We start from the raw sequence: 27,571 nt of genomic DNA on the forward strand, positions 1-27,571 counted from the left end.
GGCTTTTTATAAACCACCTATGATGTACAATCCTTACTGTCCAGCTGTGGAAAAGCACAGTAATACTTCTCCGTAACGATGATGTCGATGTCGATAATTGGTGGAATCGCGTGGAAAAGTGGGTCAGTTACACAAATGTCAACAGAACAGGGTGAGGAAACAGCGCTGCAATCGAGAAAAAGCCACAGAAGAGACCCACTTCTAATTATACACTGCCAAATACTTGGCCTCCATCCACCCAGGAGTCACAGTTGCCCCGGTGTGTTTTCAGTCCAACGCTCAGGCTGTTTAGCCATAAATGACATTCACTGCTCCTGCATTAGAAATGTCATGAGGGGACTACATAAACCTGGCCTTGTCCCAGACGCACAACAGATACGCTGCTTGTTTATCCAGTTTTTAAACTTGACCTTGACTTTTTGCCTCCAGACTGAGGGATGACACAAAGATCATCATTTTATATGCATTTAACTCTTGTAGCTTGTTACAATTGAACCCGTTGCCTCTAGTCCGTCGTGGATCTGTGGCACATTCTGACCTCTGACCAGGTTGCACACACACAGATTCGCGGCCTTACATAAATAAACGCTCACATTATCATTAACCATGGAGCAGCTGACTTAATTGGACATTGTCAGTTTTCTTAGAAATGAGGACATATGGTGGTTGTTTGGTTAAGTGACGTGTAAGCGGACAGTCATGGTGATGTAGCATGTTGCTCTACCTTCAGTCCCCCCCCCCACCCCTCTTCCCTGTGATCTCACACACAGTGAGCTCATAAAAGTGGAAGGAGGCGGAAGCAAATTAACTCCGCAGATTCGGAATTTGATAGGTGACATGTTGCCGACACACAAAAAAAGTGTTGCCTTCTAATAACATATGGGCCCAGCTGAGCCCATCACAGGCTCACCTTACCAGGCAGGGGTGTGGCAAAAACCGGCGCTCTATAAATAAAAGCATGTCAAGAATTTCATTCATAACACAGACGAGCCTCGTCCGCCCGCTCGCACGCGGCTCTGCGCTCTTCACCCGGACCCACCTGGCAGAATCACCATGCTCCGATCAGCGCGCCGACCCGCGGGCCTTGTGCTGCTGCTGCTGCTCTCCCTCTCCAGGGTGGGGCAGAGCCGGCCTCGGGCGCCCGGAGGAGACGGGCCGGGCCGGAGGGCCCAGCTCCTGGAGGCGCTGAGGGCGGGGATCCTCAGCTCGCTGGGCGTGGACAGGGAGCCCAGACCGAACCGGGCCGCTCCGGACCAGGACCTGGAGCGAATGTACCAGCTGTACAGAGACGCGCTGAGGGAGGCCAGAGGCAACGCCAGCCGCCGCGCGGGAGAAACCTGGCAGTTTGCCGTCCTCCATCCGGCCACAGGTGAGACTTTTGTCTGACAGGGAGGCGCCGCCGAGACACTCGCTCAACTCGACCCACGTGAAAAGCCATTTTGAGGCGTTTGAATGCGAGAAGAAAGGAGCCTTTCATCGGCGGCGGAGAGATCTCGCAGTGTGACTTCACCTCTTCAGGTGAAGACAAAAGCTAAAGAACTGGTTACGAGCTCTATAAAAAACTCCCGTCCCCGCAGTTCTGGCGTAAGGACCTCGGCTTCTTGGAAATTTATGCGTGAAAGTCAGAAAAAACTCATCGAGTAAACAAAGCAAACACATTCCTCTGAGCTTTTAGGACTCATGAGCGTGTCAGAGGCGCCTCAGACTACTCAGATACTGGTTTGATGTTTTCACTAAGTCAAGAAACCAATGATGAGAAAATTCGACCTACTGTGATGTTTAAAATGTGTTTGCCTCGGTCAAACATTGTGAATCATGACTTAGTGACTTTGGGGTCTAATGTGTCCTCGTGTTTTTCAGTGGAGCTGCTTCATCCACACTCAGCCGGACGGAGGCAGTGGTACCGAGCTGTTTTCCATAAGAACGCTGACCTCCTGAGCGAGCTGACGCTGGCTCGAGCGGAGCTGCAGGTCTCCAGGCAGATCCTGGACAGACCCACGTCGGGTCGGCCGCGAGCGAGACAGGAGGTGAAGGTCCAAATCAACGGGAGGAGTCCGGTCCAGTCCAACATTCTGACCCGGGCCAACGCCTCGAGCGCCTCGGACGCGATGGACGTCACCCCTGAGGTGGAGACCTGGGCGGCAGCTAACGGCCAGACGCTGGTCGTGGACGTGGGGGTGCTGACGGACGCCGGCGCCCCCCCGCCCCGCCCCGCCATCTCCCTGGAGGCGGGCCCCGGGCGGAGCGGGCCGCCGCGGAGGCCGCGGCGCTCCAGCGAGGAGGACGAGTGCGACGAGCGCGGGTGGTGCTGCCGCAAGTCGCTGAGCGTGTCCTTCGAGGAGATCGGCTGGACGGACTGGGTGGTGGCCCCGGCCGAGTACACCATGCACTACTGCGACGGCAGCTGCCCGCACAACTACAAGCCGGCCAGCATGCACGCGCAGGTGAAGGCCCGCCTGCAGCAGGCCGCGCGGGGGGGGGCGCCGGGGCCCTGCTGCGTGCCCGCCGCCTACGAGCCCCTGGTGCTCATGCACTACGACAGCAGGGGGCGGCTGAAGCTGACGCCGTTCGACGACATGATCGTCACCAAATGTAACTGCGCCTGAGGCCGCTGGTGTGTGTGTGTGTTTAAACGTAACTGGAGCACTTTGACTGGCTGTAAAATAATATGTTACGTTGGCAAAAAAAGAGACGACCCTGTGAATTCTGTGCAACTACTTTGTTTCATGTCGTGTCATCTGTTTATTTGTGTCTTTATCGTATCTATTTATTTTAAAGTTCTATTTATGGTGTTGTTGTACAGTATTTGTAGTTATTATGAGCACTAGTTACTGTTGTTATTGTACTGTAATACTTATTGTTATTCATTATTGCTGAGTATTTTACTTGTGTTCTGTCTTTTACATTTCGGTTGTGAACTCAGGGAACCTGTGTCTGTTTCAAAATAAACCTGTGAGCGTGTTAGTGGCTTCCATTTGTGCACTTTCTTTCCTTTACAGAAATCCTTTTCACATTGTGAAACGTCAGGCGGCGTCAGCATCGAAGGGTTTAAAAATGCCTCTTTCCGAAAACCGTGAAGAGGCGAAACTCCCACAGTGTTTTGTTTGACGTGAGCGAGGAGTCCGGGCAGAGCGGCCTCATTGTCTTCGCTGTTACACAACTGCAGTGAGTGTTAACGGCTTCGCTCTCAGATGAAGTCCTGCTGTAAAGTCAGTCAGAGGTTTGACCCCTGGCGTATGTATGTCAAACAGACACTGAAGCACGGTTCATACGCAACTATTTCCCCATGTCGTATTTCAAATAAAACAGAAATGAGAAGGAGCTTCTCTCTGTCTGTGCATCAGCAAGATTTTCATATCCTGTCTGTATGTTTCTGCCCACAAAACAGTAGTAACACAGTTTTTAATTGTATTCTTCTTCACATATCGTGAAACCGTCTACTTTTTTGTGGTGCACATTTCGCCTGTCTGTGATGTAAAAGCATATTTTTGCACTTTGTTATGCATTTACATTTAGTGTAGACTTGTGGGAAACAACACAAGCAGCTTTGGTGTAACAATTTCAAGGAAGATGACAGAGCAAAAAAAAAATCCAAAACAAACAAAACAGAGTTGATAGAATGTTCAGCCGTGGTCTCGGTGCCTCCTGCTCAGAGGAATCATGAAACATGAGCCCAAAACCTGTCACACCACTTTTATTAGGAATTTTATCTTTTGAAATCACAATTTTACATTTTATTTTCACCAAAAATTGCAAAATTAATGTTTAAATACAATGTGTTTGTTGTACAGTATATACAGTAGCAGATGATGCAACTTCTGTTAGCAGTGTCCTCATCCATAGAGTCCCTGAGCCTGCTAAGTATAGGAAATGTGATAAAGTTCACCGATTGGGCAAACCTTAGAAAGATTACTGCTATATACCACATCTATATACATATGTAAAATAATATATATAATGATACAACACTTCTGCTAAATAAATGTCAAAATGAAAGTGAGTGAACCATTCAACGGCTCAGAGCTGTTGGCACATGTCTGATTTGTACAGTGCCAAAAACAAAGACGTATAATATATATATATATATATATATATATATATATATATATATATATATATATATATATATATATATATATATATATATATATATATATATATATATATATATATATATATATATAACATAAACATAGTAAAATCTTTTGTTTTGCCTCCAAGTCTGGAGCAGCGACATGTTTCACCCGTAAGGTTGGTTTTTTGCTTGTGTTGCAGAGGGAGCAGCAGCAGGTTCAGGCCTTCAGCCACACGCGTCCCATCACGACTGGGGCGTGATGTACACGTCGTCCTCCTGGGAGTCTGGGAAGAGGGCGAGGTTACACACCGGGTCGTTGTTGTATATGGCCTCGTCTACGTAATCACACTGCAGGTACGGATCCTCCTCGGGCTCGTGCGACGGTCTGAGGAGAAACAACGTGCGGGGAATGAGGAATGTGGCGCGAGCGGCGCTTGAGAAAGTCCTCGTGAGCGCAGCTGATTCATGCGCTCGAGACGACGACGACGCCTGCTGAGTTGTGTGCATGCGGTGTCTTACAACATTACAACAGCCAAATGTGGAAATTCACAGCATGCACCCAGTGTTTCTTCACTGCTTCTAACCCTTCTGCTCTACAAGTGCTGAAGTGTCATGTGAGGCTTAAATTCAGTATTTCCCTGGATTTAAGCCCGAATTGTATTTGCCCTGACTGTGAAAAGCGCCTACATTAATAAAAACACACCTGCTGTGGTTGATGGGAGGCCTGTTGCACGCGGACGTTCCAGTGACGTTCTCATAAATGGGGCTCTGTCCTGCCGACGACTCCCTGTACATGCTGGTGTAGGGATGGGAAGCGTCGCGCGCTGCCTCCGACGCGTCTTCTTTCTTCTGGCTTCGGTCTCGTCCAAACTGCACCGTCCTCCTTTTGCCGTGGCGTCTGTACGCGATCACGCCGAGCGCGACTCCGAGGAGCAGAAAGACGAGCGTGAGCCCCACGGCCAGACCCGCGGAGACGGGACCAGAGCTGGTTCCGTTCGTCTGGACGGGAGATGGTACCGCAAAGGTGGTGACGTTCATGATCTGAACAAGTGAAAGTTAAAGAATGAAAGTGAGTAACTGCAGTTTATTTACACGGCCATGAGCAATTATTGGCTGATTATCATTATATTATTAGCTTATTGAAACAACTGTAAGTCATTTATTCATGCGCAAACACACAATCTTCATTAATTTAAACTCTTTGTTCTTTTCAAAATTCACAGTTGATTCAATGTAAAACAAATAGATATTTTTAGGCCAATTAGAACACTGATCTTACCGTTACGGGCTCCTCTGTGGGTCGAGGTCTGCATGGAGAGTGAAGTCACACGCTTTCACTTAGGTGCCTCGCACTTGAAACAATGAAGTTCCCTTTTCTTGCAATCATGGAGGGGGCGACCAAAAAAAGCCGAAACCAGAGGATTTCCTGTAAATGTTATTTCTGATCATCACAGCTGCTGACCGGAGCTGCTTTTTGTCAAATTGAACATTTATGAGTCAGAGAACAGGAGCGGGTGCGTGTTCATTCTAACTCAGCGGGACATTGTTTTATTGTTAGGTTTCCTGCCTCCACTGGCATAAAAAATGAGGATTTAAAGAAACGAAGGAAACAAAGTTTTAGATGCAATAAAAACTGGGATCCACTGAAACTATATAAACGCAGGCTTATCGTCCAGGATCTCTAGCTCCCCCTACTGTCAGCTCCGTGCCATACGCAGCAGATACCCAGCCACCAAGTTGAATGACTCACCCACATGTATATGTTCTCCAGACGCTACTGTAAACACAGTGATGATGAACTGATGCTGGACCCTTCAGGCTTTACTGCCCTGTCAATGTCACATCAGTCGGGCTGTGGTGCATAAACCCCTCATCGTGACGATTACTGCACATTTGTGCAGAATCCACAATCACTAATCTACAGACATGTTCAAAAAGTAATAGGTTCACACGCATCCATGTTTAGTATGATGTCAACAAATGTAAAGGCCTGAGTGTCCCCATCCAGCTGTTAGTGCTCTGTTAATGTGTCCCAACACTGACCCAGATCAGCTGTTTTCTTAAACTTTGTCCCAGTGACACCGTGTTCACCTGAGCTTACACCACAAAAGGCCACAGTGGCCAAGAATCATTGGGCGATTAAAACACACTAGGCGCCGTTCCAGACTCTCAGGTTTACCTCATCTAGTGAAGCGAAACCTTCCCTCTTCCGAGGTTTTGCTTCTGTGCTGTTAATAACATTGCAGCATGTTTGAATAAGATAAACATTAGTAATCTGTGACAAAGGACAGCTGGAAAATCCTCCAAAGCCTGTGGTTTTCCTCACTGCAACACACAGACGCAGCTCAAAGGCTTATTCAGCAATAAGACAACAATCAGACGCCTTCATTCCACCTGCCCTGGAGTCGCTGCGTCTTCCACGTTTCCATGGTTACTTTACAACTAAATTACACTGCTCTAAATGGCCGACGAAACAGCTCCACTCTGCCGTCGGCGTCTGTAAAAACAAAACAAAGCACAAAAAAAACCCAACAAAAAACAGAAACAGTAATTGTAGGTGGGGTTTTTGGCCTTTGAGCAAAAACAAATGCTTGAGAGGTTTTATGTTTTCATGTGCATGTGAGTTACTGACTCAGCTCATGAGAGGCTTTCTTGAAATTTGACAGGCTGCCGTAAAGGTGTAATAACTGAGAACTAAACTTCCACAGCAGAGGTGCAACAAGAATGAACACGTACCGACCTTTTTACCGGATTAATGCAGCAGGTGACGAGAAACATTCCAGAAAAGCTGCCTCTTCCGCTGTCATTTGTCTAGTCACGTTCGACTCCTTTATGAGGTGCTAGACAATGTTGTGACAGTGTGTTCCTCAGTCAGCGGGCCAAGAAATTCTAAAATGAACTTAACAATTAACAATTTATTATTATTATTATTATTATAAAAGTACTGTTGTTAAATGGGAATTTTCTGTCAAAACACTTTCTTTGCGGTCGTTCCGCAGTCCAGATGTGCGGTGCGCATCCAGTACACCCCCGCTTAGCGACTCGATCAAACATAGTCTGTCAAATCAGACAGCGACAACCTAAAGTGTACCGGAAACTAAACGGGCTGGGCTTCAAAATAAAAGCACAACATTTTACTTTGGAGCAGACTATGCCTGTGGTTAATCAGCTGGTCGGTCATAGGACAGCTGATAAAGTCTTTGATGAGCTTCGGTGAAACATGAAAAAACGACATTTGGCGCTCAGATGATGTTGAACAACTGCTCTGCATTCGATATTTTTTCAGATGTTTGTGCGTAAAAAAGATTATTATACTTTTTATAATGCAAGAAACCATATATATATATATATATATATATATATACATACATATATATATATATATATATATAGATATATATATATATATATATATATATATATATATATATATATAGTATATATACATATATATATATATAGTATATATATATATATATATATACATATATATACATATATATATATATATATATATATATACATATACATATGATATACCATACAAATAATAATAGGAAAAACGAGTCAGTAAAAAAATTAATTCTCATACAATATTTAATTTATTTATTTTAAGAAAATGACAGCGAGCAGGTGATTGTTATCACAGAGCATTTTTTCTTCAGTCTTCACGTGGTTAAGATTTTCAGTGACACACACTCACACTGTGCTTTATCCTTTAAATCTAAAGGTTTGGCCCTCACGCCATCTATAATCACCTGATGCTCATCTGATGCCTCTGGGGCTTTCGTGTTCTGCTGGACAGACCTCTGCTCCTCTTTGGTTTTTGCCTCCCCGGCGTTTTGTTTGCACTTATTCCTACACCTCTAGCCGGAAGTTCAGACTATTCATTCGGGTTATCTTGACATTGACCATTGAAGGAAAACGGAGCAGAAGAGCGAAACATGGCGACTTCGAACAATCCGCGGAAATTCAGCGAGAAAATCGCTTTACATAACCAGAAGCAGGCGGAGGAGACGGCGGCGTTTGAAGAAGTGATGAAAGACCTCAGCATTACGCGCGCGGCGAGGGTAACGGAACCGGTTCTTGTGCTTTTCCACGTCCCCCTCTCGGTTTTGTTTTACAGCGAGCTGTCAAATCTGCGTTAGCGGCGCGGCGGCTGCACGCAGCCGCGGCGGGAGAGGTAAACAATAACAAAGGAGGACGCGTCCCGCCTGCCGCGGTCCGCCGCTCCCGGCGGCGGCGGCGGCGAGCGCGGGTGGCGCGAGGTGACGGTCCCCGGAGCTAAAAATGGATCGCGCGCACCTCCGTCCGACAAACTTAGTGCGAATTTTGTCCCACGCAAGTGGAAGGCGGAGGGGCGTGCGTGCGTGTTTGCGCGCGTCCAACTGCGGCTGGGGTTTTTTTTTCAGAGAGGGGTTGATTGAAAGAAACGGCGGTTGACCATCCACATCTTTAACGACACCCAGTAATTCGCGTGTGGGCACGATGGCACTGATGTCTGTCGAGGCGTGCGCGCGCACCGGGGCTTTGTAAACTTGTCGGACAGGTCCTCGGGCCCGTGCACGGGTCCGCAGCCGCTGACATGTACACCAAAGATGACGGCCAGCAGATTATGTGGCTTTTAAGCCACGCACGGAGCAGGCCTTTGGAATAAACCCCGCGGAGGCAGGGCTTCGGCGGCGACTGTTGCTGAGTGAAAGCTTGATTGACAGGCTGCGTCCGACTGCGCCGCAAACATGGCACCGCTGCATTGTCTTTTGTATTCTGCAACTGTCGGGATGAGGAGAGGCCAGATGTGCACGCGGGGAAGCGGTTCGCCCCGCGTCTTTGCATATGTCATGCACACGTGTGCTGTTTTTCCACAATGCTTCCAATGTCAAATGATTAACTAGTCAGAACTACTCCTACTCATCTTCCTCAGCGCAGGTGTAAATGCTGTCCCTAGCGATGGCCGAGTTCCATTTAGTTTCTGCGCCCGTTTGCGCTGGCTCACTGCCAGTGGAACAGCTGATGGCGGTCAGCGACGACGCGGTGGATCTTATTGTTTTTGTTAATCCATCGCTCCGTGTGTGTTTGTGTGTGTGTGTGTGTGTGTCACAGTTACTGGGTTGTTACAGCGCGTAAGCGTCAGTCAACACGCGTATGCATCTAAACAGACGCACGGAAAACACACCAGCGACGCAGGCGGAGGAGTCGATCTAATCTGATTTTCCACCTCCTCGACAGTAATGAACGGGAGAAAATTGAATCGAGCTGGTTCGGGTTCTCTGCGGCCGATGCAAATGAAGGGAGTTTGCTTTGGAAATTCACTCGCACGACTTCAGCCCCTCTTAATTCCCCCTGAAGTGTTTTACTTCCACCTTTAATTTCACACCGCGTTGAAGTTATTACGTTCACACTGTGAAATAATGATACAATAATGACGTTTGCAGATGTAGCAGCTTTGTATTTCGCTTATTCAAATAGATGCGGGGTCTCATTCATTTTGAGTTAACAAGTTGTGCACTTCAAACAGCTGGTCAGTACTTAAGTGTGACTAGGGTTTGACATTAATAGACCTTTCCTTTTTAAAGCCAACCTCTCATCATACCTGTCGTTGTTTGGTGTTTCAGTTACAGTTGCAGAAGACTCAGTACTTGCAGCTGGGCCAGAACCGCGCTCCTTTCTACGGAGGATCCTTACCCAACGTCAATCAGATCGGAAACAACACAGTTGAAGTGCCTTTTCAAGTGAGTGCTCGAGGATCATTCACATATCCGCGTCAAAGACAGTCACAGATTCCACCTGGAGCGTTGGGAACAGAAGGAAAGGCTTCATTTGTTACCGTTTGTTTGCTTGTCAGACTTCAGGGCTGGACACAAACAGATCAACGCGACACCACGGCTTAGTGGACAGAGTCTGCCGCGACCGGAACCGCATCACGTCCCCCCACCGAAAACCAATATCTGTCGACAAACACGGACGCCAGATATCCTTTAATGACATCATATTGTGATTTGTGTCCATCTTCATTTTTATAATAACTTTTTAGTCAGCTCTCATTTAACATTATATTAAGTTCCATTACATTGAAGTTCAGCCCATACACACCCACACAATGTGTGTTCAGGCCACATAAGTACAAACATCTGTGGAGGTGTGGAGCAGCTTAAATCACCCTGAAGTGGAGCCAGGGTTCTTTTAAATGCTGCCTGCTCTCAAGCAAACAAAGTGGTCACTTGTATGAAATTAGAAGAAAATGTTTTGTTTCATGTTTTGTAGTGAGAGTTCAACAATAGACGTTGTTGTTGTTGTTGTTGTTGTTGTTGTGGGAATCGGCTGCTGGGACCTGAGTCCTTCAGATGTACGGATGACCTACATTCTGTGGGGCGCCTGAACGCCTCACACGCGGTGCTACATTTTGTGATTCATGCTCTCGTCTATAAAATGCGATGCAGTCGTGCAGGAGCACCAAGAACAGCTTTCGCAAACACATTCGTCACATTATCTATTGACGTAGTTCATTTAGATAAGTCTGATTAATAATGCAATAATAATAACACAGGCTCATTATAACCAAACATACAGTACTGACCAGTGGTGATTTATTGTAGTTACGCAGTTTAGTAATGGCTTAATCCTCTATTTAAATACTAACGTCAACCTGAATATGTTTGATAGAAACAATGACAATGATCCATTAATTAAATGCGATTTAAGCCCTGACTAATGTGATGGTGAAGCTGGCGCGTCCTGTCTGTGCGTTTCCAATGAATTCATGCGTTGAAACGATTTCCAGGCGTGATCCTGCCAAAGCCTTCAGCTGTATTTTCTTTAACCTGAGATCTCACATTGACAGCTGTCCATATGGCTCCGTGTATCTGTCACCGCCGCCCGATACCAGCTGGAGGAGGTAAGGCAGCCTCCGCGCGGCCGCGAGTCACAGAGTTTACTAGATCCCCGTGAACAGGGTTGTGACTCATCCCTTATTTCAGGGTCAGACTAAGAATTAGACAGCGACCTCTCCGCCTTTATCATGCCATTTATTCACTGGAGCCGTCTTCCCGTTCTCGTGCTGCAGGACAAACTCTGACTCAGCCCTGCACCAGAGCACGCTGACCCCCGTCCTGCAGGCCTCCTTCACCGGCGGCTCCCAGGAGCTGCAGCCAAAACGAGGCACGCGCCGCCGTTCACAGTTCTCACACGGAGCGACTCGGCGTCATCATGACTGTCGCCCGTAGACCCGACGAGCTGACGAGGCTTCTCTCTGTGTGTCTAGTTCTCCTGCTGACGGTACCGGGGTCTGAGGTGGTTAAACAGGAGGTCGATGAAGATGAACCGAGCTGGGACTGCAAAAAGGTGGAGCGTCTACATGCGGATTAGGTATTAGTCTATTTCTGTGATGCTGTAGCTCCCGTTTCTCCCTCCGTAGGACGTGTCCAGGTCCAAACCCTGCAAGGTTCCCGGGATCCAGTGAGTGTTTTCCAGATTTTTATTCGATTTGCCGTTGCTTGTCTTCGGCTCCTTCATCCTCACCTCTCCGTCCGCTCCCTCTGCAGCATCTTCCCGACTCCGGAGCAGCAGCTGAAGCCGGCGGCCCACAACACCGGCGGCTCGCTGCCCGACCTCACCAACATCCAGTTCCCTCCCCCGCTGCCCAACCCCATCGACTCGGACGACGCGGCGGCCGCCCCGTTCGGCTCCTCCGGCAGCACGCAAGCCCTGGCGAACACGCAAGGTGGGCCCAGCTCTTTAAAGCGAGCAGCCACCGGGGCTCGGAGCGTCCCCGCTCACGCATTGTGCGCTGTTGAGAAAACTCTTTCCCTCTCTCTTGCGTGCCGGGTAGGAGTGAATTCCTCTCAGCCCACGGTAACCATGGAAATGCAGCCCGAGCAGGACGACGTGGTTCCTCTCATCCTGAACGCCGGAGACTCCCACCAGCACCAGAACCTGCAGCTCTCGCCGACATCTCCACCTCTCACCCTTTCTCAGGTAAATGATCCACGTGTTTTTGATGAGAGAGGCTGCGTGAACATCTAAGGACGCTGCAGACTTTGAATATGAAACATCGCAACCTTATCCCTGTGCGCTCCCCCCCAGGCGGCCATCAATGCCATGAATCTCGAGCAGCAGCTGTCCCAGTATGCCTTCTTCAGTCAGCAGCCATCGTCCCAGACCCACAAGAGCCAGCAAGTGAGTTCCCCTTCAGCACCACTGTAAACCTAGCTTACAGTAATGTCAGTCCAGGGTCCCTCAGGCTACTAAATACGTGGGATCCGTTTCTGATTCATATTTGACTCCCGTCTTTAATTCCCAGCCGACAGGTCTGGTTCAGCTGCCCTCGTCTGTGAACTCCTGCTCCACGACGGACAACCAGACGTCCTCTCAAAGCAACATGACCATAGACATGAACACGGTGAGCAGCGCCCGCGTCAGCGCAGCCTAATGATGGAGGCCTGGCCTCTTCGGACTCCTGCTCGCTGTCTGTTGTTGCTATTAAGGGACTGGGGGGATGCGAGCATTCACCAGTCTATGTGTGAGGGTTGAGTTCTGTTTTATTTTTATTTTTTCCGGGTTTATATTTAAGAATTCAGGGGAAAGACGTGGTGTTTTCGCTGTGCGTCCTTGAGGCCTTGGCTCCGGCTCTGCCTCTGTTGCTCTGGGAATGTGTTTGGATGCCTGCAGAACGCAGTGGCCTACATTCTCCCGCTCATCTGGGTAATAGCGTGGGGTCGGAGGAGTCGCCGCGCCACAGCCACGAACCCCGGGAGTTCAAACCTGCAGCCATTCACCGACGCCTTTCTCTATCGACAGACCTTGAGCCGCTTCGGCGCATCAGCGTGCGTTTTCTTTCCCGCGAGTCGAGCAGAGCGTGCGATCGCGTCGTTCGTCTTTTGATTCCGCTCCTTGGATGTATTGACAAGAGCACACGTGACGGATCACAACAAACACACTGGCGCCTCCCGCTTCTCTCATCCTCGACTTCCAGCGCTCAGCTGCTCGGCCTGGACTGCTGGCAGCGCTTCTCTCCACTAATTAATTCCCTGTAGTTTTTCCCGTTTCTCTCAGATCTTTTTTCAGTATTATTATTGCACTAATGTGACATTTAGCACATGGTGTTCGCTGTTGTTTTCTTGTTTACATACTGTAATGGTTTTAATTTGATCTCACTATCAGATATTGATTTAACTGTTTGCAACCAACGAGGACGGCGATGCGGCCTCACGCTGGGAAACGGTCGACAGGGAGAGTCACACAAACGTGCCTGAGGCTCCACACTCGCATTCAGTCCTCTACCGTGCATAACTCCAACGTGTCCTCTCGTATCAGGCCCCGTCCCTCCAACAGTACCGCAGTAGGGTCGGATCCTCTGCCAATCAGTCTCCAACCTCCCCCGTCTCCAATCAAGGCTTCTCACCTGGAGGCTCACCTCAAGTAAGGGTGTCTGAACCACCAGCTGCTGGCTCCCCCTCTATGACCGTCACCGTCCCCCTGCATTGTAGTTGTGTGGTTGCCCAGCTGGACTCTGTGACTGCCCCACCTGCAGCTGCTTTGACTGTCTCCACATCAGCAGATCTGGGCAAAAGTAGTTTGAAACAGAAAGCGAGAACGATACGAGGAAGCAAAACAAGGACAAAATGAAACGAAGCCATGTAATCAGTGTGATTAATTACGCCTGCAGCTTTATGAACTGACAAGGTCAAAGGAAGCCGAGGCCTGAGGTACCTGACCTTCAGCACATTTGCAGCAGGAAATGAGGCCGTGACACAGAGTTAAATCCACTGTGGAGCCTGTTTTGCCCAGATCTGAGCACCAGTCACTTGAAACACTCCGTGTCTTTGCTGTGTCGTGTCGTAGCTGTGTCCCCGACCTTCCTCCTCTGCTGCTTCTGTAGTTTCCACGTTGCATTTCAGCCGTTTCCTCCCCAGCCCCGCTACGCTGGACTTGATACTGTATGTGTCTATCAGGTCTTTGTGTTGTTGTTTTATTTTTGTTGTGCACCGACGTGAGGTTTTTTACGTCCTGTTGCCTGGGGCCACGAATGATAATGGGCTTTTGAGGAGACGTTGCTGATTGTTTTCATGGTTACGTTTCAACGAGCTGCAGCTTTTTACAGGGTGCTTTGCTTCACGATAAAGCAAACACACCCAAAGCAAACATGGATCAGAGATGTGAATCTGCTGCACTCGCTGTAAAGAATAGAGATTTGAAACTCTGGTAGGGAAGTGGAAGCATAAACTATATCTTTACTATATAAAGATTAGCTAATATTTTTAGGCACGAAAAGCAAATAATCCGCCCTTTAAATGAGTATTTTGCCATGGGACTGATGCAGAGTGTGTGTGTTTGCCTTCCTGAGCTGAAGTGGTTCACTTCTCATCCTGAGGTGGTCCGTGGGCCAAACAGCAGTGAGCTCCGTTCTGCTGCTTCAGCCTGCGGGGACATCTGCAGCGCACGCGGGTAATTCGCTTCTGAACTGGGAGGAGCACCGGCCGAGAGTACGAGAACATGATCCGATTACTCATACATTAAGGGGCCGTGATGAAATAGGAGCGTTTCTGTTGCTGGATCAAGAGAGCGAGTGGAAGGAGAAGAAACGATCCCACTTCGCTTCGGGGGGAATTTACCGTTGTTTGCGGCGATTAAAGCATTAAATTCAGGCAGCAGCTGAGGAAGCATGCAGTTTTATGATGGACATTTTCTGTTTATCTATTTATTTCTTATCCATTATTATAGTCATGCATTTATTTCAGTATTTAGTGCTTCCAAAGTGGCATTTGAGTGACTTAAGTTGCTCACTTCATGAAATATTCCTGCCGACCGTGTTGTAACTGTAAAGCTGAGCCTGCTCCACACGCACATCACAGAAAACACGGGTGTAGCTGAGACTCTACAGGCATTTAACTTGCATGTATGGGTTCCCTGGTGGACTGTCAACTGAGCCGTGCACTGAATAGCACTGAATCGCGGCACTGGTTCACGTTCTCGCCTGAACTGGACGCAGACAGACCTCGAAACGACCTCCCGCGGTTGTTGTGCGCCGGTGTGAAGCGCTGTCTTGTTATGACTGTGTCCCTCTCATAGTCCGTGTGGTCTGAGCCGCCTCTGCATCCGACGCGTCTCACGAGTGTGTTTTGCCTGTGTCGCAGCATAACTCCATCCTGGGGAGCGTCTTCTCCGACTTCTACGACCAGCAGCTGCCGTCCATTCAGGCCACCGCTCTCTCACAGCAGGTGCGTGTGACACCAGATCCCCACAGTTTAGCGCCGCTGCGGTAGAAATCAGTGGCCGTCACGTGTGTCTTTCTGTCGGCGTCGCCAGCTGGAGCAGTTCAACATGATGGAGACCCCCGTCAGCTCCGACGGCCTGTACAACCAGACCTCCACCCTCAACTACTCGCAGGCGCTGATGATGGGCTTGACCGGTGGCCACTGCAACCTGCAGGACTCGCAGCAGCTTGGCTACAGTAACCATGGCAACATCCCCAACATCATCCTCACAGGTGCGGCCGTGGCACATGACGCCGCTTCTTGACCGTGTCTTATTAGACAGAGTCTGACTGTAATAAAGCCCGTGCTCACGTCTAGCGCGGTGACATGGCATTAAACATCAGGAGCCTAAAAAAAAACGTGATTAATCATCAGATGTTGTAACTTATTAGATGGTACAAGAATTAAAGTTATTTTTCCAATCTGTAGAACTACACACACTTTAACAGGCTTTGGAATCATTTTCAATTTCCCACATTATTATAAGACCATAACAGCCTCGTGTTGCAGCCACTGCTCTGGTTTTGTATGTATGATGCCTTCCCTAAGTAATCCCTTTATTCATGTGAGTGCAGACCCCACCCCCCAACTGTCCAAGGGCCTGACTTGCTCTCTGTCCACAGATGTGAACTTCGACGTCGACTCCCCGTTCCCGCTGGACGACCTCAAGATCGACCCACTGACGCTGGACGGCCTGCACATGCTCAACGACCCGGACATGGTGTTGGCCGACGCCGCCACGGAGGACGCGTTCCGCCTCGACCGCCTCTAGCCGGCAGGTGCGTAGGCGCCGCCGCCGTGGGGCCCAACCCCAGCGGAAGAAACACTGACTGCTGCCAGCCTGTAGATGATTTATTTTAGACAAGTGTATTATATTTGAAAGAGCTTGATGTAACTATTACGAGGGGAGAATGTCACTGACTAAACCTGTAGATGTGTTAGCAGTGGAGCGGCTCGGTGACTCAGAGGAAACACCTGTCAGGTTTAGCTTCCCTCTGTGCCAAGCTGGTTGCTCTCAGCAGTGCATCCCATGCAGATATTCATTTCCCACTAATCCCCGTATACGTCGACAGAGGCGCCCAGGTCAGGCTTGTTGTGATTTCCCCCTTTGTTCTGTCTGGAGAAGGACGCGTTTTGATTTGGACCATGGTAAATAGCAGTCATAGGTTATGCATGAAATCACAGATCACTGTGCATACTTGTTTTGCCTTAAGAGCTCGACTTTTTTGGTTCTCATACAAAGACGACTTCTATGTAAATGAGATGGAAGCACTGGGAGTCGGTGGCTTCTACTGTTTCAAAGCGGGTTTGGCCTACAGCGCTCACGACTGCATTACTGTCGTTCAAGGCGTGCCCATCCATTCCCTTATCCACTCATCACCATCGCATTCATGTGTGGGTCAAATCGAAAAGGATCAAGGAGGTATTTGTAAGGAAACAAATGTTTACACTGTTGTTTTGTTTTATTTTTTACATGTACAGAATGTGATGAGATTTTGCTTAATGGTATCTATGCAAAACTATTCAGTGAATGATCGAGGACTGTAAAATGAAACGCTATTATACGAACCCATACGGAAAGGAAGGCAAGGTGCTCGATTCTCAAGCGATGCACAGCAAAGGTGCCATGTTCTTGTGTTTTGGGTGTGTTTTTTTTTTTTTTTTTTGGTTGATGCTGTTTTTAAATCACTACATTTTTTTCTCTCACTGAGGTTTGGAGGAGAAACGAGCTCAGTGAGCGTTACGGTAGAAACTCTCCTGGATTAACTCCCAAAGATGTGACCTCAGTGTAGTAGTAGTAGAAATAAATCTATTTTTCCAGACAGTTGAACTGCCTCTATACTAGAACAGCATTGTTGATGCAAGAATGTATTTAGGTCACATCTGTACAGCGGCGCTGCTGCCATCTTGTCATCCTCATCGCCTCTCATCTCCAGCCTTTATGTCCTGTAGGACCAAAACCCTTCGCCGGTTCACGTTCACGTACTGTCATCCGTCGTATGTGTGATTTCTCATCACGCTTGTGTTCTTCGTACCTTTTACCTGTTCCCTGTGAGTCCTGTGTGCTCCTCAGACCCCCCCAGTGTCTCTCTGATTGACTCACAGCTGTGTCCCCCGTGCGTCATGATTGCACTTTATGCATTTCTTTAAAACATGGATTTACGTAAGTTGATATACCAAACACCCCGTGACTGTTATTTTCACTGGACCTGTTTGCCCTGTCTTCAAGTAATCCTGCCTTCTTGTAAAAAAAAAAAGAATTATGACAAATTTATAGTTATTTTTAGAGAATTCATAGAAAGATGGTCTATTTAAAAGCTGTTTTTACTTAACCTGTGAGTATTTTGTTAGCTGTCCACTGTAACACAGTTTTTCCTAAATTTTGGGAAACGTTTGTATTTTGATAGCGTGTCAGTCGCAGTTTCCCTGTTGCAGCTTTCTGCTAATAATGGCATGACTGGGAAAACAGAACTGAATCAACTAGAATGTATGCATAATTAATAACTGATTAGCAATTTAAACGTTTATTATTGAAATAGGTAGACGTACAAGTGTACTGTCACTTCGTAGGTGAGAACGTTCAGAATTTGCAGGGCACATTAAAATGCCAGATGGAATCAATCCCTTAGAACTGCATATTAACATAGAATTATTCAGGTGAAATCAAAACTCTCATGGCATTAATATAAATTGTTTTCTAGCAGACTAATATTCATCCCAATCCCATTAACTCAACATTCAAACAAGAGCAGCATCATGTGTGTCAGGGTCCTCCTGTGCCTGCATATCTCCCCATTATTCTCATACAATGTAAATCCAACATGTTCTGATATGTGTCATCGAATTAGTTTAAAGTGATGAGTTAGACGTTTTTTTTCCAAGTTTTGGATGCATCATGAGTCTGATGATGCCAGTTTGTGTTGCTCGTATTTCTAACTCAATACGTTTGTGACTGCACGTAACTCTGGACACCGTCCTTCCTTCGCGGCTGAGGTTTATTTCCTATAAAGACGAGGATCTGCTCTGTTTTGTGTGTTTTGTTTTTCTCGTTTGGTAAAACTGTGTTTCGTCTTCTTTTTTTTTTCAACTCAGTGTCATGTGTTGGCTAAATAACTGCTAAGTGAAGCATCTGAGATATGGTAATCAGCCTTTAATGCACACGTACAGTAGGAGCTGTTGTTAAGTATGTTTTACACCGCAATATACAGTATGTGCTTACTTTCTGTGCAATAGCCACAGAGCTTTATTATGTCATGGTAAATCTATAGACTAGCTTTGTATATGGCTGTATCGTAGGAACAATGTTTTTGTGCTTTATGTGATATGATGTCAAAGTGAAAAAAAAATGCACTGAGAAAAACTGTGCTGCAATGTGTCATTGTGGCTCTGTATTCTCTGCCAGACCTTCCACTCCCTTGTGAGCCCGACGTCCTCGTACGTCCCCGTTTCTGTTGTTTTGGGATCCCACTCGTGCTCCTGTACATAGCTCAGAGTGATGTGTCGCCACCCTTTTATGCAACATTCAGGTATCCATTGGTGTCGCGCTGGTGTTTACAGAGACTAGAGTTTACAACAGAGCAATGTTTGTTTTTCTCTCCCTGAACGTCTGTAATAAGAAATAACTAGAAAGAACCACTTTTTGCTGTTTGAAAATTAAAAAGTAGTGTCGAAAAAATATTAAGACCACAAAATATATTTCTTTTGAATTTCTGAATAGTTTTTTCTTTGCATTTCAAGGCCCTCAAAGCACTTTTCAATTTACATTAAATTCAATTTTATTTATTATTATTTTTTAATAGCTATGAGTTAGATTTTATTGGATTTAATTTGACAGTGAATCTGTCCTCAGCATCTAAAATCCACATCATGTTTTTTGTTTACTTAATCAACAGTTAAACCAAAATAAATGAATAAATAAAAGCCAAAGTTTAAAACAGCCATAAGTGGGAGAATACAGAGACATTTCACCCTCCTACTGTAACTGTTGGCACAAATACTCTACTGTTTTTAAATACTTTATTGGAGTAAAAAGTGTTCCATGCATTAACTTGTCAAGGCATTGTTTACGTTGAACACAACTGATGCTATCTTGTCCATGACTCTTTGCATGATATTTAAAATACTGTCGTTAATTTGCTTAACATGACGCCTCTAGTTTAACCTATGTCTTATAAATATGCTGGCAAACACTATTTTGTAAGGATTATTACTTTAAATCTTGTGTAAGAAATAGACATAAATAAAAAATAGATTAAAATACTGTACAGTCGACTTACATGCTGTATATAGATATATTCAGATTGACTTGACATGTTAAAACACAAACTGAATCAGGAACATGAAATAGATTCACTCAGTGGTTTTCCCACATCTATGAATCCTTTGTGTGCATTTTGAGGACAAGCCCCGTGCTGGTTTAGGCCTCAGACAATGGCAGCTAAATTTGTTATATTATGTATTTTGTTTTAAGTACAGTGATACTTTATCAAACACAGCACATGCATTTTACTGCCGTGACTAGGCTCCTATCGTCCACTCACAGCAACAGGAAACATTTCGCTCATAGAATATGCAAAATCTAGCGTTCTGCAGCACAGCTTGGCGAGTTGTTGCTTTCATGAGCTAACCCTTTAAAAAAACGACTGGTTCACACCTTGTTTTTTTCTTTCCTTTCAAATTGTGTGTTTTCTATTTTTAATTGTCAAGTTGGACTAAAAGAATCCAAGTTGGCTGGAAATGTGTGCTGTATTGAAGATGAAATACGCTCCTGTTTGAACTGTACCTGATGTATTTTTCTTGTGTGAAAGCTTCTGTCTTTGTAGCTTTGCTTTATTATTTGTAAAGGAAAATAAATATATCTGATTAAACAAGCCACTTATTCAGTCTGTGTTTGTCATGAGGTGGGTTACAACAAATACAAACGCTAAATCACAAAATGCTAAAGAAGTAGTTGCATGATCATTACAGCCCCCACAACTGGCATAACTTAGACTTCCTCACCCACTCTGCAGCTTCGAGCACTTGCCCTACTTCTCCCACTCTGTCCACAGAAATGATTTAATGAGTTCAAACCGGACATGTTGCACGTAGGATGGATTCGGAAAAAGGAATGCTCAACTTGACTGGTGGTAAGACTTAGTGGACACTTCTAGTCTCAGCTTCCTGATGGTGTGAAAGTAGGTTTGCAGATCGTGGCTTGTTCTGTGGGCTCCATCTACTGGTGGAATCCTGCAACATAAAGGCATGGATATTCCTGTTATACGTGTAAAACACGTCTATATATGTCTATCTATATACTCTAAAGTGTGTGTGAGGCTTTGTAAATGATGTAATTGTAGTTAAACATTTACTTAATAAATTAATTTAAATACTTCCTTTGTTTTAACACAATTGTAGCCTATATAATAAGAGGGATTGAACATAGTTAAGCCTGCTATTTTTGTTTAAGCATTTATAAAAAAAAAAAAACTTTTCAAGAATCATGTTTGTGTTACACAACAAGTACAGTTTCTCTGAGGTGATTTTAAAAAGCCCATGGACGTGTTTTAGAAGTTGATCACAGTATAATAAGAAAAATGAAGCATTTAAAAGTGTAGTAAGATCTTCATCACGTTAGATTATTTGTCGCCATGGTAAATTAAGCATTATCTACACCTTAATTTCAACCTAACAAGACAAATCCCCTAGAAAGAAACACGAGACATGAGACACGTATCAAGTGGGATTTAAAGATACTTAAATAATGAGAATTCCCCACGTTGCCACAGTGTGATGGAAACATTATCGATAAGTGGGGTGTCTTGAGGAACTAGCGGAACCCTCGGGAGCGTCGGTGCGCTGTGGCGCGGCTGTTTACTCGCCTGCGTGCGGACGTCAGGGCGCAGACACCGTTTCCCGGCATGCAGCAGGAGGCCGGTGAGACATCCAGCAGCTGGTAGTGAGTTGCTAGTGCGCCGAGCAGGCTGCCACGGCTCGCACATTTCCCCACTCCATGTGAGATAAACGGAGACGTCTGCCGAGACGTCTAATATGCTGTTAGGACGCCGGACGTGTCACTGCAGCGGCTTTTGAGTCACCACTGTCATCCGGTTTCCATTTTGGAGGATTCCTCCCTCCATCCTCCGGATCGCACCGAACGGGCAATGACAACGGTCTCAGCAACCCCGCAGCAGATGAGGGACCGGCTGCTGCAGGCCATCGACAGTCAGAGCAATGTGAGCAACGCTAAAGCTAACGGGGCTAGCTAGCTAGCATTAGCTTGTTTACCTGCATTCCGACAAAAAATCGAAAATACTGGTCGTCCAGCAGCGAGCTGTTTATTATCTCGTGCATTGTTTTGAAACGTTGCACGTTTTCTCGCCGAGGTGTTACGCGTCGACAGGCGAGGACACGCCGTGCTCTTCTGTTGACAGCTTGTAGGCTAACTAACTTAGCAACGGCGTTACCTTGGTCATCAGGCGTTAGCTGGTCCGTACAGCATGCTAGTTGCTAGCCTAGCATTAACAGCAAGCGGGTTAAGAATATTTAACGCTACAGGTGAGTCGAATGCATATCTTTTTGGGATAACTCGGTACACTGTTTAATGTTATTTATGCCTCTTTACCGTTCAGTGATTCGTGGTCGGCTGTGTTCCTATTTGCGAAGTGCGGGAGATAGTTTTAGCTAAATTAGCTTTAGCTAAAGCTACGTTTTAGGAAATAGTCGGGTTCTTCCTTCTTAAGTAAGTTGAACGCTAGCGGTAGCCAAAGCAGCTAACAGGTAAATCTGGCACTCAAACACTCGCAGACTTTGTCGACGGGATTATAATGTGCTGGAGTGAAATGGACCGTCTTCGGCCGCGGTTTTTTGTGCGTGTGCTACACTTTTGTCCGGACATGTGTGGTGATAAAGGTCCTCTGAGTTGACACTTGGCCGTTTTTACTTTTTCGCCGTCGTTCAGTCTCCTGAGACTTGTCAGCTAACACACGTTGCAGTCACGATTTGAGCGTCACGTTAAGTTGTCACTTACCGTATGTTAATTAGGTCTGTGACCAAAATTCTCACGTAACAATCGCATCATATGTTGCTACCGGTCTAGGTGTAATAAATATTTACTTAGTGCAGGGATGAAGTAATAGCAACTGTTGGCTTGTCATCTTTTCAGATATGCAACATGGTGGTCGTATTGGAGGTAATCGCGTGTCTTGAAAAGTATCCTATCACCAAAGAAGCACTTGAGGTAAGACAGGTCAAATGTAAACCATAGCTTCATTAAAGAAATGTATAAATGTTCTAACTCTCATTCACCTTCTGTTTTAGGAAACTCGACTAGGAAAACTAATCAATGATGTAAGGAAGAAAACAAAGGATGAAGACCTTGCAAAGCGTGCCAAGAAACTCTTGAGGAACTGGCAAAAGCTGATTGAACCTGGTCCACCTGTAGCTGCGAGTGCTCCTGGCTCCACCAATGGCAGTTCCCATCCCAGCAGAACGGATGCCTCGCCCCCTGAAATTTCCTTGTCGGGGAAGGGTGTCACCGAAGTCAAAGTCAGAAATGACGTTCACAACACATATTCCCCAAAAGCTGAGAAATCAAGCAGTCGCAAACGCCGAGCAGAGCACAGAGACATTGGAGCGCATTTACTGGATAAAATCCCTAAGATGTCTTCGTATGAAAACTCAGTTTCACCACCATCGATCAATGGAATTGCTGGCAGTCCAGATGCTCTACCTGATCAGGAGGTTGTCCCGTCTCCTGACAGATCGCGAATAGATTACCTTGATAATGATAAAATCAACAGGATTCCAGTTAATGCTGTCAAGCCTCGCCCCAGCTCCCCTGGCATGGCCAAGCTACCTAGCACTTCCTCTCTGATCAAAGTTGCTGTGATGCAGCAGCAATCAAGACTGGATGAGGTTGGAGGCAGTTGTTATCAAGCCAAAAGTCCCCGTGGCCTCACTTCTAGTCCAAGAAGCGTGAAGCCAGACACGGTGAACAAGATCTCTTCTGCATATTCATCCAAAGGAACGCCTAGCCCTTCATCTAGGGATTCGCCATTAGCTTCGTCCCAGCCTGTATGCTCCCCAGCTCATGCATCCAATGCTGACAAGTTGCCACATTCTTCCCATAGGTCTTCAGCGCACTGGGCCAGTTCGTCAGAATTCCCATCTCATCTCCCCTCACAAGACACATCTGCAACACTGGAATCCCGGTCAGAATCAGTCTACACTTCACCCTCTATTGCCCAGCACAACTCAGACCTAAGCAGACCAACATCTGAGGGAGTCTTGGGTGTGTCCGATGACACAGATGGGACAACGGTCCCTAACTCGGAACATAAAAGGAGGAAGTACAGGTCTAGAGACTACTCTGTTAATTTAGATGGCCAGAAAATAGAGGATGGGACTAAACCTGTGCGGTTAAAAGAACGCAGACTAACATTTGATCCTGTCACAGGTCAGATCAAAAGTCTGGTAAATAAAGAACCTTCCCAGTCAGACGAAGCCCCCACTCCTGACCTAGCTGAGTCTAGGCAGAGAACTGAAAGCACTGTACACCCTCCCTCTGCCCCAGTCCCTCCCCCAACCCAAGGCCCAGCTCCAGGTCCAAGCCCTAATCCCTTCCACCAGACAAACTGGAAGGAGCTATCCAGAAATGAAATCATCCAGTCCTACTTGAACATTCAGAGCAATGTGCTCACCTCCTCGGGGGTCCAGGCTCCTAGTGCACACTTTTTCATGTCAGAGTATCTGAAAAGGGAAGAACAGGAGGTTAAGGAGTCAAGGAAGACCCATGTTCTGAAAACAGACAGCGTAATAGGGGATTTACCGGGTGTGAGTCGGGAGGTGACTGAGGAGGACCTGGACAGGGTACACACACAGCACTGGCCTGGGGTGAATGGTTGTTACGATACCATGGGCACCTGGTATGATTGGACAGCGTGCATATCGTTGGACCCTCACGGGGACGAAAGCAAATTGAACATCCTGCCATATGTTTGCCTAGACTGAGAGTTTTGAGAAGGTTGCAGTCCTTTTCCACTCCTTGTGTTGTCTCTCACCAGAGATAAGATACTTGTGATTTTGTTTGTCCACTGTGAGTTTGGCATAAGCCAGGCCTGCTAAGCTCCCCCTCAAGCTTCTTCCTCTTTTTGTGATTATCTAATCTATAGATTTTGATATAAAGAGTAAAGATTAAAAGAATAGTTAAGTTTGTAATACCAAGGGCTGTTTCTGTTTTATTTTTCAAACTGAAAGAATGGCAAGGCCCTAGTTGCAGAGTGCTGCTACTAACAGGAGGCAAAACCAAGTGGTCAGGATTGTCCCCAGCAACCAGATAAGTTAGCAATGTGAATTTTCAAAGTTCAGAATTGTGCATCACATTGAGACTCACTGGGATGATGCTGGTCTCTTCTTTTACCTTCTTGTTCCTAATGAAAAACTACAATCTGGGGTTAAATTTGGGGGAAGGCTGGGGTTGAGCTGTCCTGTCCAGACCAGACTGCCATGTTGGTGCCCAGAAAGGTGTTGATAGTTCCTCTAGCGCAGGCTGAGCTGAACATGTCCAGAGTATAAGATGCTGGAGCGTGTTTGGTATTTACAAGAAGCTTTACGTGAGATATAAAGAGTAAATTATAAATTTCTTATCATGTATGCATCTATTTATTTTTGACCAGTTTATGTGTTCATCAAAATGAACATTCAACCACCTCTAGATGTCTTTTGTTGTCAGCCTGAACTTTAATGTTTCACACAGACGGAGGAATGGTCTTTCATTCAGATTGGCCAGTACGTACATTCCATACTACACCTTTGCTCACTTTTCTTCCCCTCTCATCACACAGCTCTTATTGAATTACTTCATTTCAAATGGTTCCATTGAAGTAGTGTGGCACTACTACAGTGACAACCCTTGCCACCACTTCTTCTCTCCCAAGCCAGACCTGTCATTTTAGATGGCTCTGATCAATACCTGCATTTGACACTGATAACAATGAGATGTTTAAATGCAGGAACTGTCTTTGCTTTTACATATTTGCCTTTGCAAAAAAACAAAAATCCCAACATTTTTCTGAGTTAACAGCCTTAATGAATGTACAGGATTTAGATCCCTTATGCACTTGTATGTAATGTAAATGACTTCTATTTCAAGTCTGAATAGTAAGTGATGCTCCTATAATTTAGTATCCAAGCTTAATTCAGAGTTTCATCTTAATGTTCTTTCACATGGTTTGACAGTTTAGTAAATACAGTTTGAAATAGCATATCTCAAATGCCGGAAGCATAAAAGTAAGCGAGAAAGCTGTGCGTTCCTGGTATTTTCCATGTGATGACTCAGTTTATCTCCCCCCTTCCTCTTAGTCACTACCACCTATTCTCTCATGATTTAAATTAAGATGGGCATCTGCGCAGCCTCTCTGTCTGTTCATTCATTCATTCTTTCAGTCATTCATCCCTACCAATGTGCCTTGGTAAACGGTTATTCTGGATTTGCTTCTGCATCAAACGCGCCTGTCTGTGGAGCTGGGTTTACACGCGAGAACTCCAAATCCCACGGTCGACAGGATGCTGGCATATGCGCCGTTTCTGTTCACTTTTTATACACTGACATAGTGAGGGTGAAGCTGCAGACAATGGAAAGAAAACTGCACGACAACGCAACTGGCAATAAAGGAAAAGTCCAACAACTGGTTGATAAGAATCTGTTTTCTGGAGTTTTGACTGGGACATCTTTATTTGTTCAGTGTTTAACATCTCTCAATTGTTTGAAAATAAAATGATCTAAATCTTCAGCTCAGTGGACTGACTTGTGGGTCCTTTACAGTTCTGAGCGCTGATGTACTTACACAGTTTGTCCATGTGGGGGTGCACGTTCATTTCTATGTTCCCTCAGTCTGTATGTGACGTTAGACATGTATTTTCCAATGAACTGACATGACTTAGAATCTAATTTTAAAGGAATTATGAACCTCTAATTTTGAGATGCAAACTCATAGTGGATATATCCAGCTATCAGTGTTTGGTGGCCTTGATTTACCACCATGAGTGAACAAAGGGCCTTGTGTCTGCAGGTGACATTTTTATTAGAACCATTAGTCTCTACAGAGATAACACATTGGTCCCTGCGTGTTCCATAAACTTGGGCTGTGACAACTACGTCATTCTGTGCTGTGACTCATGGAGCTGACGTAAACTCACAGACAATAGTATGAGCAGCTGTTAACCCTTTCCCTCAGGTGAAGTCATTCACAGGCTCTGAATCAGCCCCTGCACACCTGTTTGTTGTAATCCTGCAAAGACAGATTCAGAAATACAGCTGTGTTTACGACCAGACACGCACTCACACTGATGAGAGACACCAGGGTTTACATCATTGCTTCCTAGCTTTACTAGTTGGAAGCTGCCGGATACACAATGCATGCATGTGTCATGATTATTGGTTCACGCCTAACCTTAAATGTTACATCATGTTGAAGGGATTTGTCGAAATTAGCTTTTTGCCACTGAAACCAATCAACATCAGTTAATCTGCTGATTAATTTTGCAAATTGAATGTAGAGACAAATTCTCATTTTTCAGCCAGCTGGTTTTCCAATATTCACCAAACCAATGCATGGGAGCTCTGACATTCTCCAACCCCTTTAAAACTTCTCTCTAATCTTAAACATAGTTTGGCTCGTGACGCAAATAAGAAATCTGGGCTTCAAGAAGCTGCAGAAACAAGTGTCACCTTTAAGGCGAGTGGCTCTTTAGGCTCCAGCCTAAAGAACAGAACTATTGTCCCTAACTGGATTATGGCTGGTCTGGAAAAACATCTGGGTATGTGTCACTACGTGAGCTTCCTTTTTGTATATGTTGATCTAATTATAGGAAGCTTGCGTTTAGTTTATTAGGAACTGTATGTCTGCTTGGAGTAGTCAGGAAAGGCTGTGGCTCACAACATACTTAACTAAATTACCGAAAAAGACTGCTCCATTAAAGTGTACAGTACCAAATAAAAAAGTTATAGATTTCCAGCTGGCTCAGTATAAAGGTTTCTGTTCCTTTGTGAAGGAAACCCCCTGGTTCTCCACTTCACACTATGCTTTGAGTTAAACAGTACACGCCGGTCACACTAATATAAAGTTGTGTAACACTTTTACAAATCCTGGCAAACAGAAGTTACATTTGTCTCCTGACCCTACGTTACACCGACATTACGTCACCTCCATAGCTCACTGTTGTTCCTCGAAACTTTTTTTTTGTCGACAGTGATTCAAAAAAA

The 27,571-nt window shown here is 45.9% G+C and overlaps 3 protein-coding genes and 1 long non-coding RNA gene across 6 annotated transcripts; 3 read left to right on the forward strand and 1 right to left on the reverse strand.

Moving 5' to 3' along the window:
* Positions 1-824: 824 nt before the first annotated feature.
* LOC114844959 (bone morphogenetic protein 2-A) lies at positions 825-2,964 on the forward strand. The gene is made up of 2 exons (XM_029132686.3): positions 825-1,369; positions 1,861-2,964. Exons 1-2 carry the CDS (start codon positions 1,054-1,056, stop codon positions 2,604-2,606), a joined length of 1,062 nt encoding a protein of 353 aa, XP_028988519.1. The 5' UTR covers positions 825-1,053; the 3' UTR covers positions 2,607-2,964.
* A 4,830-nt stretch (positions 2,965-7,794) lies between these two features.
* Positions 7,795-20,198, forward strand: crtc1a (CREB regulated transcription coactivator 1a). Of its 2 annotated transcripts, XM_029131171.3 has the most exons (15): positions 7,795-8,145; positions 9,691-9,807; positions 9,921-10,046; positions 10,909-10,970; positions 11,139-11,233; positions 11,337-11,416; positions 11,490-11,530; positions 11,617-11,795; positions 11,904-12,049; positions 12,158-12,250; positions 12,375-12,473; positions 13,388-13,492; positions 15,208-15,291; positions 15,380-15,560; positions 15,951-20,198. In XM_029131171.3, the coding sequence occupies exons 1-15, from the start codon at positions 8,020-8,022 to the stop codon at positions 16,097-16,099; spliced, it is 1,683 nt and encodes a 560-aa protein (XP_028987004.1). In that variant the 5' UTR covers positions 7,795-8,019; the 3' UTR covers positions 16,100-20,198. The 2 variants fall into 2 exon arrangements, with proteins under 2 accessions (XP_028987004.1, XP_028987005.1); XM_029131172.3 differs by lacking the exon at positions 13,388-13,492 and having other exon boundaries at positions 7,798-8,145.
* LOC129603256 (uncharacterized) lies at positions 19,942-21,167 on the reverse strand. The gene is made up of 2 exons (XR_008692994.1): positions 21,086-21,167; positions 19,942-20,556 (listed from the first exon to the last, which is right to left on the reverse strand). It is a non-coding gene; the product is annotated as an uncharacterized LOC129603256 (long non-coding RNA).
* Positions 21,168-21,243: 76 nt separating this feature from the next.
* crsp7 (cofactor required for Sp1 transcriptional activation, subunit 7) lies at positions 21,244-26,099 on the forward strand. Of its 2 annotated transcripts, none has more exons than XM_029131168.3 (3): positions 21,244-21,542; positions 22,472-22,546; positions 22,627-26,099. In XM_029131168.3, exons 1-3 carry the CDS (start codon positions 21,471-21,473, stop codon positions 24,316-24,318), a joined length of 1,839 nt encoding a protein of 612 aa, XP_028987001.1. In that variant the 5' UTR covers positions 21,244-21,470; the 3' UTR covers positions 24,319-26,099. The 2 variants fall into 2 exon arrangements, with proteins under 2 accessions (XP_028987001.1, XP_028987002.1); XM_029131169.3 differs by lacking the exon at positions 21,244-21,542 and adding an exon at positions 21,675-21,864.
* Positions 26,100-27,571: the final 1,472 nt, after the last annotated feature.

Source organism: Betta splendens, chromosome 17, assembly GCF_900634795.4.
Source record: "Betta splendens chromosome 17, fBetSpl5.4, whole genome shotgun sequence".
Classification (NCBI taxonomy): domain Eukaryota; kingdom Metazoa; phylum Chordata; class Actinopteri; order Anabantiformes; family Osphronemidae; genus Betta; species Betta splendens.

Bases quoted from the DNA above. Each gene is read 5' to 3' on its own strand.
- crtc1a (XM_029131171.3), top strand. From the start codon at position 8,020: ATGGCGACTTCGAACAATCCGCGGAAATTCAGCGAGAAAATCGCTTTA. The intron at 9,808-9,920 runs GTGAGTGCTCGA...TTTGCTTGTCAG, and splicing joins CAGTTGAAGTGCCTTTTCAA to ACTTCAGGGCTGGACACAAA. The intron at 11,234-11,336 runs GCACGCGCCGCC...CTGTGTGTCTAG, and splicing joins GGAGCTGCAGCCAAAACGAG to TTCTCCTGCTGACGGTACCG.
- LOC114844959 (XM_029132686.3), top strand. From the start codon at position 1,054: ATGCTCCGATCAGCGCGCCGACCCGCGGGCCTTGTGCTGCTGCTGCTG. The intron at 1,370-1,860 runs GTGAGACTTTTG...CGTGTTTTTCAG, and splicing joins CGTCCTCCATCCGGCCACAG to TGGAGCTGCTTCATCCACAC.
- crsp7 (XM_029131168.3), top strand. From the start codon at position 21,471: ATGACAACGGTCTCAGCAACCCCGCAGCAGATGAGGGACCGGCTGCTG. The intron at 21,543-22,471 runs GTGAGCAACGCT...TCATCTTTTCAG, and splicing joins CCATCGACAGTCAGAGCAAT to ATATGCAACATGGTGGTCGT. The intron at 22,547-22,626 runs GTAAGACAGGTC...CTTCTGTTTTAG, and splicing joins TCACCAAAGAAGCACTTGAG to GAAACTCGACTAGGAAAACT.